The sequence below is a fragment of the Ranitomeya imitator genome, chromosome 9 (assembly GCF_032444005.1).
Source record: "Ranitomeya imitator isolate aRanImi1 chromosome 9, aRanImi1.pri, whole genome shotgun sequence".
Taxonomy (NCBI): Eukaryota; Metazoa; Chordata; class Amphibia; order Anura; family Dendrobatidae; genus Ranitomeya; species Ranitomeya imitator.
In genome coordinates, this window is record NC_091290.1 from 13,591,300 (window position 1) to 13,605,526 (window position 14,227).

Here is a 14,227-nt window from a genome sequence, read left to right on the forward strand (position 1 = left end):
CCACAAAAATGACCTGTAATAGCAATCACCAACCAGTGTGTATAAGGGATGTAAGCGCGTCTTACAACTCTTGGGAAGAAGGATTTATCTTTAGGGTCAAACTTCCATCAGGGGGTTAATAGAATGTTCTCACTTTCCTTCAATAAACTTGCTCTTTTGTGTATCTGATGGCAAAGTGACAGCTATTTACTTAAATGCCCAGAGAAGTGCCAGTGCGAGCAGGAACAGTCCCAGGAACAGAACATCCCAGTCCTCCTCTCATCCTACGCCAGCACATGGAGTACAGACTAACCAGCGGCCTGATCAAGCATAATTAGCAGTTAGAATTTACGGCAATTAAAAAAATCCTTCTGGTCGACTACAAGATGGAGAAAAAAGCCTAATTAATTAGCTGCAGTAATGCAAGCCTGCAAATAAAGGGCTTCATGATTTAAAGAGCAGAGGGCACAGGAGGGTTGTGCGCATTGGGTTGACTCTCCGCTCCTGAGCATTCAGACTTATGCGTACATTACCAAGCACAATATACCGGAGAGGGCAAAAAATGGAAACAAATGCAGAACTTTCTATTTTATAGCAATGTTATTATCCTAACCTTAACCTTAACCCCAGTCCTAACCTTAACCCTAAATTTAAACTTATGCCTAGCCCTAAATCTAACCTTAGCGCCAATATTTGCCCCAGGCCTAACTCAAGCCCTAACATTATCCTTAGCCATAGCCCTAACCATAACCCTAATTCTAACTCTAGTCCTAAATCTAACCTTAGCCTGAGTCCTAACCTTAACCCAAGGTCTAACATTTGCCCCAGGCCTAACCCAAGCCCTAACCCTATCCTTATCCCTAGCCCTAACCATAACCCCTAACTCTAACCTTAGTCCCAGCCCTAACCATTATAACCCCTAACTCTAAGCCTAGTCCCAGCCCTAACTCTAGCCCTAAATCTAACCTTAGCCCCAGCCCTAACCATAGCCATGGCTCTCACCTTGGCCCTAGCCGTAACCCAAGCCCTAACTCTATCCATAGCGCCAACCCTAACCCAAGTCCTAACTCTATCCTTAGTCCTAGTTCTAACCATGGCCCTAACTGTAAACCTACTCCTAACCAAATTTGCGCTCTAAATCTAACCTCAGCCCCAGCTCTAACATTTGCCCCAGGCCAAACCCAAGCCTTAACTCTATCCTTAGCCCTAGCTCTAGCCATAACCCTAACTCTAACCCTAGTCCCAACCCTAACTCTAGCCCTAAATCTAACCTTAGACCCAGCCTTAACCATAGCCCCAGCTCTAAACTTGGCCTCAGCCCTAACTCAAGCCCTAACTTTATCCTTAGCTCTAGTTCTAACCATAACCCTAACTCTTCTCCCTAGTTCCAGCCATAACTCTAGCCCTAAATCTAACCTTAGCCCCAGCCTTAACCATAGCCATGGCCCTAACCCAAGCCCTAACTCTATCCTTAGTCCTAGTTCTAACCAAGGCCCTGACTGTAAGCCTAGTCGTAACCAAAATTTAGCCCTAAATCTAACCTTAGCCCCAGCCCTAACCTTAGCCCCAGCTCTAACATTTGCCCCAGGCCTAACCCAAGCCTTAACTCTATCCTTAGCCCTAGCTCTAACCATAACCCTAACTCTAACCCTCATCCGAACCCTAACTCTAGCCCTAAATCTAACCTTAGCCCCAGCCTTAACCATAGCCCCAGCTCTAAACTTGGCCTCAGCCCTAACTCAAGCCCTAACTTTATCCTTAGCTCTAGTTCTAACCATAACCCTAACTCTTAGCCCTAGTCCCAGCCCTAACTCTAGCCCTAAATCTAACCTTAGCCCCAGCCTTAACCATAGCCATGGCTCTAACCCAAGCCCTAACTCTATCCATAGCGCCAAACCTAACCCAAGTCCTAACTCTATCCTTAGTCCTAGTTCTATCCATGGCCATAACTGTAAACCTAGTCCTAACCAAAATTTAGCCCTAAATCTAACTTCAGCCCCAGCCCTAACCTTAGCCCCATCTCTAACATTTGCCCCAGGTCTAACCCAAGCCTTAACTCTATCCTTAGCCCCAGCTCTAACCATAACCCTAACTCTAACCCTAGTCCCAATCCTAACTAGCCCTAAATCTAATCTTAGCCCCAGCCTTAACCTTAGCCCCAGCTCTAACATTTGCTCCAGGCCTAACCCAAGCCTTAACTTTAGCCTTAGCCCTAACCATGAACCTAACTCTAACCCTAGTCCCAACCCTAACTCTAGCCCTAAATCTAACCTTAACCCCAGCCTTATCCTTAACCCCAGCGCTAACATTTGCCCCAGGCTTAACACAAAGCCCTAGCTCTATCCTTAGTCCTAGTTCTAACCATAACCATAACCTTAGTCCTTGCCATAGCCTTAGTTAGTGTTAGAAAAAGAGTGTAAAGATGTAGATTTTGTTACTAACGGGGTTTTTTTTTTTACACTTTTATAAATTTGATAAATCTTTACCAGCAAGTCTCTGATCTCACAAAATTACATGTGAGAGGAGAAACAGAGGGCTGCAGGAAATCGCAGCGCCGCACACGTGCAGTGCACGCAAATCAAATAATAAGACCAAACAGAAAAAAAATCATCATATAAACTTCACTGGGGATTGTAGCAATAAATATATGATCATGTTTTTCTTTTTTTTTTCTTGTGGTATTTTCTAATCCCCCCACCTTCCCCCTTATACGTATTCCGTATTTTATCAGTAATGTACAATTGACAATATCGATGCCTGCAGTACTGGTCACCGGCCACAGGAGGCCACTGTTTCCCCTGGAACCGTTGGATGACTTTGGCTTAAACCGGTTTGTGCAGGATTTTGTTTCTGAGGCGGCGACTCCGGTTCTGTGAGGAGGAATAGAAATGGCGACTGTGTTGGCTGAGACTTGTGTTGTGATAAATGGACTCTGTTCTGCTGGTGTGAACTGCAGTTTTGGCAGAACCCGAAGGAGCCCCAGGCCAGGAGGAAGTGCCTGACAGGAAGGGGTCGGTTCGGTGGCCATCTTAAGAGGACGGAAGGAGGAGGACGTGTAACGTCTCCGCCAAGCGTTATCCGACATCTGTGACGCCCTCCAGTGAGTCGGCTGTGGTACCACACACCATCACAATCTCGTCATCCCTTGGTCAAACAGCCGTCGTCCAGGCGGGTCTCCTCACTGCGAGGATTACGGTGCGAGCGTGCACGTGGGAGCGTGCATGCACACAGACGGCCATATACAAGCACTTGAATGCCTCAGTGCCCATCAGACTCAGCTTGCTGAACCACTAGAGACTTACAGAGACGACAGCATTAAAGGGGGATCTACCGAAGTATACAGAGGTGATCCAAGGAGCAGCCCACCGCACTCACACGATCCTTAAAGTGAACACGACGGTGTATAATTCCATAACTGGGTTCTGCTTCGGGGGATTTAGCGTGATTTTCATAAGTTTGAAAGCTGCGATGCTGCATCGCCAATAGGCCGCCCTTGGCATTCATCTGATTGTTCCAGTTTTCCAAGTATACAGAGGTGATCCAAGGAGCGGCCCACCGCACTCACACGATCCTTAAAGTGAACACGACGGTGTATAATTCCATAACTGGGTTCTGCTTCGGGGGGTTTAGCGTGGTTTTGATAAGTTTGAAAGCTGCGATGCTGCATCACCAATAGGCCGCCCCTGGCATTCATCTGATTGTTCCAGTTTTCCAAGTTAATACTCGGTAGCCGCAATAGGAGTAACATAGTATCATAGTTAGCAAAAGCCAGTTCAGCCTATATTCCTGTCAGAATAAATCCCCAGAACTACGTCCTTCTAAAGAACCTAATAACTGTAAGATACAATACTGTTACGCTCCAGGAAGACATCCAGGCCTCTCTTGAACCCCTCGCCTGAGTTCGCCATCACCACCTCCTCAGGGAATAAATTCCAGATTCTCACTGCCCTAACAGTAAAGAATCCTCTTCTATGTTAGTGGAAAAACCTTCTCTCCTCCAGACGCAGAGGATGCCCTCTTGTGACCGTCAGGGTGCACAACTAGGTAAATTATAGTAACGTAGTTAACATTTCCATGACTGAGTGACGCAGCGCTGTGATCCCGGTCAGTTCTGACTGGTTTGTGTGCATTAAACGCTCACATTTTGTTGGCTGGTGGAAGCATAATCAGTCTTGAGTTCAAGTTGATTTGACAAGTTTAGTGTTGACTGTTTTCCTTGTCCACGGCTTCGCTGTATCCTCAGGAGCCCACCTCAGTCCACGGCCAACACTCCATGCCCTTGGTAGATTTTTTCTAAATGCATGATGCCTTCAGTGAAACATGGTGGTGGCAGTGTCCTTATGTAGGACTACATGAGTGCTGCTGGTGTCATGATTTTCTTTTTTTTCTTGTAGCATCCTCTAATTACCCCCACCCTTCCCTCTTATATGTATTCCATAAAACAGGTACTTACTCATGCAGTCTCCACCATACCAGCCAACCCGACAATCAGAGCAGTATCTGCCCTTCACGTAAAAGTCGTCCAGTGAGCCGCCCCACGATCCATTGTTACAGGATTTACAGTTATCAAATATAGAGCATCCTGCAAAAAGTAGAAGCAGTATTATAGAAGGTATATTCTTGTACATAGGAGCAGTATTATAGTAGTTATATTCTTGTACATAGGAGCAGTATTATAGTAGTTATATTCTTGTACATAGGAGCAGTATTATAGTAGTTATATTCTTGTACATAGGGGCAGTATTATAGTAGTTATATTCTTGTACATAGGAGCAGTATTATAGTAGTTATATTCCTGTACATAGGGGGCAGTATTATAGTAGTTATATTCTTGTACATAGGGGCAGTATTATAGTAGTTATATTCTTGTACATAGGGACAGTATTATAGTAGTTATATTCTTGTACATAGGGGCAGTATTATAGTAGTTATATTATTGTACATAGGAGCAGTATTATAGTAGTTATATTCTTGTACATAGGGGCAGTATTATAGAAGGTATATTATTGTACATAGGGGCAGTATTATAGTAGTTATATTCTTGTACATAGGAGCAGTGTTAAAGTAGTTATATTCTTGTACATAGGGGCAGTATTATAGTAGTTATATTCTTGTACATAGGAGCAGTATTATAGTAGTTATATTCTTGTGTATAGGAGCAGTATTATAGTAGTTATATTCTTGTACATAGGAGCAGTGTTAAAGTAGTTATATTCTTATACATAGGGGGCAGTATTATAGTAGATATATTCTTGTACATAGGGGCAGTATTATAGTAGTTATATTCTTGTACATAGGGGCAGTATTACAGTAGTTATATTCTTGTACATGGGGCAGTATTATAGTAGTTATTTTCTTGTACATAGGGGCAGTATTATAGAAGGTATATTATTGTACATAGGAGCAGTGTTATAGTAGTTATATTCTTGTACATAGGAGCAGTATTATAGTAGTTATATTCTTGTACATAGGAGCAGTATTATAGTAGTTATATTCTTGTACATAGGGGCAGTATTATAGCAGTTATATTCTTGTGTATAGGGGCAGTATTATAGTAGTTATATTCTTGTACATGGGGCAGTATTATAGAAGGTATATTCTTGCACATAGGGGCAGTATTATAGTAGTTATATTCTTGTACATAGGAGCAGTATTATAGTAGTTATATTCTTGTACATAGGAGCAGTATTATAGAAGGTATATTCTTGCACATAGGGGCAGTATTATAGTAGTTATATTCTTGTACATAGGAGCAGTATTATAGTAGTTATATTCTTGTACATAGGAGCAGTATTATAGTAGTTATATTCTTGTACATAGGGGCAGTATTATAGCAGTTATATTCTTGTGTATAGGGGCAGTATTATAGTAGTTATATTCTTGTACATGGGGCAGTATTATAGAAGGTATATTATTGTACATAGGGGCAGTATTATAGTAGTTATATTCTTGTACATAGGAGCAGTGTTAAAGTAGTTATATTCTTGTACATAGGGGCAGTATTATAGTAGTTATATTCTTGTACATAGGAGCAGTATTATAGTAGTTATATTCTTGTGTATAGGAGCAGTATTATAGTAGTTATATTCTTGTACATAGGAGCAGTGTTAAAGTAGTTATATTCTTATACATAGGGGGCAGTATTATAGTAGATATATTCTTGTACATAGGGGCAGTATTATAGTAGTTATATTCTTGTACATAGGGGCAGTATTACAGTAGTTATATTCTTGTACATGGGGCAGTATTATAGTAGTTATTTTCTTGTACATAGGGGCAGTATTATAGAAGGTATATTATTGTACATAGGAGCAGTGTTATAGTAGTTATATTCTTGTACATAGGAGCAGTATTATAGTAGTTATATTCTTGTACATAGGGGCAGTATTATAGTAGTTATATTCTTGCACATAGGGGCAGTATTATAGTAGTTATATTCTTGTGCATAGGAGCAGTATTATAATAGTTATATTCTTGTACATAGGAGCAGTATTATAGTAGTTATATTCTTGTACATAGGAGCAGTATTATAGCAGTTATATTCTTGTACATAGGAGCAGTATTATAGTAGTTATATTCTTGTGCATAGGAGCAGTATTATAGTAGTTATATTCTTGTGCATAGGAGCAGTATTATAATAGTTATATTCTTGTACATAGGAGCAGTATTATAGTAGTTATATTCTTGTAGATAGGGGCAGTATTATAGTAGTTATATTCTTGTACATAGGGGCAGTATTATAGTAGTTATATTCTTGTACATAGGAGCAGTATTATAGTAGTTATATTCTTGTACATAGGGGCAGTATTATAGAAGGTATATTCTTGTACATAGGAGCAGTATTATAGTAGTTATATTCTTGTACATAGGAGCAGTATTATAGCAGTTATATTCTTGTACATAGGGGCAGCATTATAGTAGTTATATTGTTGTACAGAGGTGGCAGAATTACAGCACTAATTTTATACGACATAAGGCATAAATATTGTGTTTGATACCTGGGTGTATAAGGCAGGAGTCACACTCATTGTCTTCATTCCGGCAGCAGGGGATGGTATACCCCACCTTCTTATTGCCTCCCGGACACACACACTCCACCTGGTCATATTCGCAGCAGTCTCGGCACATGATATTCCACTCAGCTCCTGGGCAGTTTTCATTTATCACTGTATATTCTGGGGTAAAAAAAACCCTTTATATTATTTATTTATGGATTTCATAATGTGAAAGAATTGTGCAATGAAGCAGATGAGCAAAACCTTTCAATATCGACCCAAGAGGACAACAGTTTGCAGCATTGCTTTTCAGCTTGTGCTGCATACACTGTGACTGTTAGTACTGAAAACTTGGCTAATTGTTTTTTAACGTATTACTTACTATTATGTGGATACATCTGTTGCCCATGAGTTCACCATAACTAACCTTAACAACTTTCTTCCAGTTGATGGTTTTCTCCATTACACCCCTTGACGTTTACAACTTCTGACATTCTGCCGCATTTGCTAATATACAGATCTCATGGAGGTAAAAATGGCGCAGAACTACATTTGTTTTGTACAGTTAATCATAATATCAATATCACAGAACAAAAGAATGTTAAACTCGGCTCTGCTACATTGGTTCGGTCTCTTGCTTGTGCTGGATTATCACAATTTCTGGATTATCAGATGCCGGATTAAATAAATCTCATTGTACAGCTAAGTGCATATAGGTGTGAAAGTTCATACGAATTTGACTGCAAAAAAAATTATAATGTAATTCAGGCACTAGGGAGTTAAAGAAAGCTGGACAGAAACTAACAGTAAATAATGTTATTTTTTTTTGGATAATTTTGTCCGGCATGGAAAGTTTGGAAACATTGTAAATCACTTAATTATAGGAATGTCTTCCAAACCCCGGCTTTCCCCCCAGTCTATTTTTCTGCTTTGATACCTAGAGTACAGATGATGGCAGTGATGGAGCAGCTCAGCACCTGTGTCCTCCTCAGAGTGTTCAGATTATTAACAATAATCTCCTGCAGCATCTTATCCCCAGAGTTAGTAAGATACAGGTGCTGAGCTGATCCATCGCTGCCATCATCTGTACTCCAAAGGAGCTGATCCATCACTGCCATCATCTGTACTCCAAAGGAGCTGATCCATCACTGCCATCATCTGTACTCCAAAGGAGCTGATCCATCACTGCCATCATCTGTACTCCAAAGGAGCTGATCCATCACTGCCATCATCTGTACTCCAAAAGAGCTGATCCATCACTGCCATCATCTGTACTCCAAAAGAGCTGATCCATCACTGCCATCATCTGTACTCCAAAGGAGCTGATCCATCACTGCCATCATCTGTACTCCAAAAGAGCTGATCCATCACTGCCATCATCTGTACTCCAAAGGAGCTGATCCATCACTGCCATCATCTGTACTCCAAAGGAGCTGATCCATCACTGCCATCATCTGTACTCCAAAGGAGCTGATCCATCACTGCCATATTAAGGGTCACCAATCTAACCCAAGAAGAGGTGCGAAACCGGCTAAATAAGATTAAAATAGATAAATCTCCGGGTCCGGATGGCATACACCCACGAGTACTAAGAGAACTAAGTAATGTAATAGATAAACCATTATTTCTTATTTTTAGGGACTCTATAGCGACAGGGTCTGTTCCGCAGGATTGGCGCATAGCAAATGTGGTGCCAATATTCAAAAAGGGCTCTAAAAGTGAACCTGGAAATTATAGGCCAGTAAGTCTAACCTCTATTGTTGGTAAAATATTTGAAGGGTTTCTGAGGGATGTTATTCTGGATTATCTCAATGAGAATAACTGTTTAACTCCATATCAGCATGGGTTTATGAGAAATCGCTCCTGTCAAACCAATCTAATCAGTTTTTATGAAGAGGTAAGCTATAGGCTGGACCACGGTGAGTCATTGGACGTGGTATATCTCGATTTTTCCAAAGCGTTTGATACCGTGCCGCACAAGAGGTTGGTACACAAAATGAGAATGCTTGGTCTGGGGGAAAATGTGTGTAAATGGGTTAGTAACTGGCTTAGTGATAGAAAGCAGAGGGTGGTTATAAATGGTATAGTCTCTAACTGGGTCGCTGTGACCAGTGGGGTACCGCAGGGGTCAGTATTGGGACCTGTTCTCTTCAACATATTCATTAATGATCTGGTAGAAGGTTTACACAGTAAAATATCGATATTTGCAGATGATACAAAACTATGTAAAGCAGTTAATACAAGAGAAGATAGTATTCTGCTACAGATGGATCTGGATAAGTTGGAAACTTGGGCTGAAAGGTGGCAGATGAGGTTTAACAATGATAAATGTAAGGTTATACACATGGGAAGAAGGAATCAATATCACCATTACACACTGAACGGGAAACCACTGGGTAAATCTGACAGGGAGAAGGACTTGGGGATCCTAGTTAATGATAAACTTACCTGGAGCAGCCAGTGCCAGGCAGCAGCTGCCAAGGCAAACAGGATCATGGGGTGCATTAAAAGAGGTCTGGATACACATGATGAGAGCATTATACTGCCTCTGTACAAATCCCTAGTTAGACCGCACATGGAGTACTGTGTCCAGTTTTGGGCACCGGTGCTTAGGAAGGATATAATGGAACTAGAGAGAGTACAAAGGAGGGCAACAAAATTAATAAAGGGGATGGGAGAAATACAATACCCAGATAGATTAGCGAAATTAGGATTATTTAGTCTAGAAAAAAGACGACTGAGGGGCGATCTAATAACCATGTATAAGTATATAAGGGGACAATACAAATATCTCGCTGAGGATCTGTTTATACCAAGGAAGGTGACGGGCACAAGGGGGCATTCTTTGCGTCTGGAGGAGAGAAGGTTTTTCCACCAACATAGAAGAGGATTCTTTACTGTTAGGGCAGTGAGAATCTGGAATTGCTTGCCTGAGGAGGTGGTGATGGCGAACTCAGTCGAGGGGTTCAAGAGAGGCCTGGATGTCTTCCTGGAGCAGAACAATATTGTATCATACAATTAGGTTCTGTAGAAGGACGTAGATCTGGGGATTTATTATGATGGAATATAGGCTGAACTGGATGGACAAATGTCTTTTTTCGGCCTTACTAACTATGTTACTATGTTACTATGTATCTGTACTCCAATGGAGCTGATCCATCACTGCCATCATCTGTACTCCAAAGGAGCTGATCCATCACTGCCATCATCTGTACTCCAAAGGAGCTGATCTATCACTGCCATCATCTGTACTCCAAAGGAGCTGATCCATCACTGCCATCATCTGTACTCCAAAGGAGCTGATCTATCACTGCCATCATCTGTACTCCAAAGGAGCTGATCTATCACTGCCATCATCTGTACTCCAAAGGAGCTGATCCATCACTGCCATCATCTGTACTCCAAAGGAGCTGATTCATCACTGCCATCATCTGTACTCCAAAGGAGCTGATCCATCACTGGCATCATCTGTACTCCAAAGGAGCTGATCCATCACTGCCATTATCTGTACTCTAAAGGAGCTGATCCATCACTGCCATTATCTGTACTCCAAAGGAGCTGATCCATCACTGCCATCATCTGTACTCCAAAGGAGCTGATCCATCGCTGCCATCATCTGTACTCCAAAGGAGCTGATCCATCGCTGCCATCATCTGTACTCCAAAGGAGCTGATTCATCACTGCCATCATCTGTACTCCAAAGGAGCTGATCCATCACTGCCATCATCTGTACTCCAAAGGAGCTGATTCATCACTGCCATCATCTGTACTCCAAAGGAGCTGATCCATCACTGGCATCATCTGTACTCCAAAGGAGCTGATCCATCACTGCCATTATCTGTACTCTAAAGGAGCTGATCCATCACTGCCATTATCTGTACTCCAAAGGAGCTGATCCATCACTGCCATCATCTGTACTCCAAAGGAGCTGATCCATCACTGGCATCATCTGTACTCCAAAGGAGCTGATCCATCACTGCCATTATCTGTACTCTAAAGGAGCTGATCCATCACTGCCATCATCTGTACTCCAAAGGAGCTGATCCATCACTGCCATCATCTGTACTCCAAAGGAGCTGATCCATCGCTGCCATCATCTGTACTCCAAAGGAGCTGATTCATCACTGCCATCATCTGTACTCCAAAGGAGCTGATCCATCACTGCCATCATCTGTACTCCAAAGGAGCTGATCCATCACTGCCATCATATGTACTCCAAAGGAGCTGATCCATCACTGCCATCATCTGTACTCCAAAGGAGCTGATTCATCACTGCCATCATCTGTACTCCAAAGGAGCTGATCCATCACTGCCATTATCTGTACTCCAAAAGAGCTGATCCATCGCTGCCATCATCTGTACTCCAAAGGAGCTGATCCATCGCTGCCATCATCTGTACTCTAAAGGAGCTGATCCATCACTGCCATCATCTGTACTCTAAAGGAGCTGATCCATCACTGCCATCATCTGTACTCCAAAGGAGCTGATCCATCGCTGCCATCATCTGTACTCCAAAGGAGCTGATCCATCGCTGCCATCATCTGTACTCCAAAGGAGCTGATCCATCGCTGCCATCATCTGTACTCTAAAGGAGCTGATCCATCACTGCCATCATCTGTACTCTAAAGGAGCTGATCCATCACTGCCATCATCTGTACTCTAAAGGAGTACATTCTGATATCAATGTATGTAAAGGAAGAAAATGGAAGGGGAAAAAGACCGGATTTGCAAATCACTTACAGGCAATTTTTTTTCTTCAACAATGAAGAAATACTTCCTTTTATAACTTTTCCACGCTGGACACAAATATATAAAAAAAAAAAATAAATAAAAGTTTAGTAACTTTTTAACATTCAACAATGAGATCCGTACTGTACATGTTACATGTTCATCCTATGTGAATATATAGATCCCCAACTTTAATGACACTATCCCTGAGTTTTTCCATGGCCATAATCTTGATTATAAATGGGGTCAAGATATTGGGACTGCGACAAGCAAATCGCAAAAAATCCAACTTGGTTCCAAGTGTGTCGCGGTTGCGGTCTCCTGTGGGTTGCAGCGCGACCGCATTTTGCATTAATGGACGCAGCAATATTTGGATGGACGACTTATGTAGTGGCCAAATTTTCGTGGAGCCCCAGACATGACGTCAGTACTTGTGGACAAGGCATTGTCCTCAATGTAAGAAAACAAAGTTTCTACTATTGTCCTTAGACATTTGCTTTTTTACCTTGAGAATGCCGAAACGCGTCTGCTGATAAAAACCTTGCATACACTCTCTGGATCTCATCGCATCACGATAATTTCCATGTTGCCATACTCATTGTAAGTAATAATTACCATAGTTCATATCATAGATTTTCCTCCCCAAAGCAGCGCCTCTTCTGGCCATTAGTTGGTATTGCAGTTTTGAATACCAGGCACAGCCTATGGACAAGAGTGGCGCTATTTCCGACAGAGAAAAAAGCAGCCGTTAAATGCCCCTCTCCTGTAACTCAGCCCTTACCGGAGTCCGGAATCCCCCTGACATCACAGCTGGTACTCACTTGAACCCCTGGGGTGGGCAGAGATGTGGAGGGAGCAGAGGTAGAACAGAGCCAGGCTGGTCCTCCCGATCAGAGTCATGGTGTCCTCTATGATCCCAGTACATACATTCAGGGTCTCCTTCTCTTCATGCTTGCAGTGCTGGGGTCTCAGGTTTCACACTTTCTATCATACAGGCAGTGACCCCCTGATTGGGGTCCTCCAGACTACGTCACCCCAAAAACACTCCGTTAACTCTCGGTGGCCCAGAGCGGACAGCGGTGGGGAATCCCAAGCAATGCAGCAGCGGGGGGACCGTGCCGGTACCATGCGCTGATCCGTCTGAGTCCAAGGAGACGTCTACGTAGTAATGTGCTTCAGACCCCGTCCTGACCTGGCATGGAGTCTGGAAAAAATTCTCCGCTCGGTGTCCAATACATGTGTTTGTAATAACATACATTCCTCAACATTGACGCCATCCCCCAAAAAACTAATTAAATATTAACTAATTTATAGAGTGCGTAATAGTGACATGTGTTACAATGGGACATTCCCGGAATCCTGGGATGGAAACGTATCAACAAACCGTGTGATGGGGCGTCCTTCCAGTGCAGTGCGGCACTTTTATGGCACTGTAATACTGTATATATCTGCGTCTATTCTACTCTTTAATGAAAACCTGTCACTTGCCTTAAATATATAACTTTATCACCTGGTGTAAATGCCGCTGTTCTCCTTAATCCGGCGATGTTTTTCTTTTGTTCCTGCTCTTCTTCGTTCCTGAGATATGGCCTCTTCTTCTCTGCATATAAATCTAGTAGCTTGCCAAATGGGAGTGGTCCTCGTTATCTCTACTCATGGACCACGCCCACTTGGATAACAAGATTAAATGTATATACAGGGAACATGGGGCCATATCTCAGGAACAGAGAGGCGCAAGAAGAAAAGGAAAACATTGCCGGATTCAGGAGAACAGCGGCATTTACACCAGGTAAAAAAAATACATATTTATGGCAAGTGACAGGTCATCTTTATTCAATGTAAGAGATGTAGGGTAGAGGGGTCAAACACTTTTGCAATCTAAGAAATTATCATCCAAGAAACTTTAGATAGATAGATATTATATAAATAATAGATAATGGATAGATAGATAGATACAGTAGATAAATAGATAGATAGATAGATAGATAGATAGATAGATAAATAGATAGATAGATGATAGATAAATAGATAGATAGATAGATAAATAGATAGATAGATAGATAGATAGATAAATAGATAGATAGATAGATAGATAAATAGATAGATAGATAATAGATAAATAGATAGATAGATAGATAGATAGATACAGTAGATAGATAGATAGATAGATAGATAGATAGATAGATAGATAGATAGATAGATAGATAGATAGATAGATAGATACAGTAGATAGATAGATAGATAGATAGATAGATAGATAGATAAATAGATAGATAATAGATAGAATAGATGATAGATAGATAATAGATAGATAGATAGATAGATGATAGATAAATAGATAATAGATAGATAATAGATAGATAATAGATAGATAGATGATAGATAAATAGATAGATAGATTAATAGATAGATAGATAATATATAGATACATAATAGACAGATAGATAATAGATAGATAGATAGATACATAATAGACAGATAGATAATAGATAGATGATAGATAGATAGATAGATAGATAGATAGA

General features: G+C 41.4%; 1 protein-coding gene across 1 annotated transcript in view; it reads right to left on the reverse strand.

Annotated features, from left to right (window-relative positions):
* The window catches only part of PAMR1 (peptidase domain containing associated with muscle regeneration 1), a 41,127-nt gene extending 28,219 nt beyond the window's left edge, over window positions 1–12,908 (reverse strand). Inside the window, exons 1-3 of the mRNA XM_069740172.1 lie at window positions 12,524–12,908; window positions 6,978–7,154; window positions 4,433–4,561 (exon numbers count right to left, since the gene is read on the reverse strand). Of these exons, the coding sequence (XP_069596273.1) occupies window positions 4,433–4,561; window positions 6,978–7,154; window positions 12,524–12,602 (385 nt within the window). The 5' untranslated portion in view covers window positions 12,603–12,908. The remainder of the gene's footprint in view (window positions 1–4,432; window positions 4,562–6,977; window positions 7,155–12,523) is intronic.
* Window positions 12,909–14,227: the final 1,319 nt, after the last annotated feature.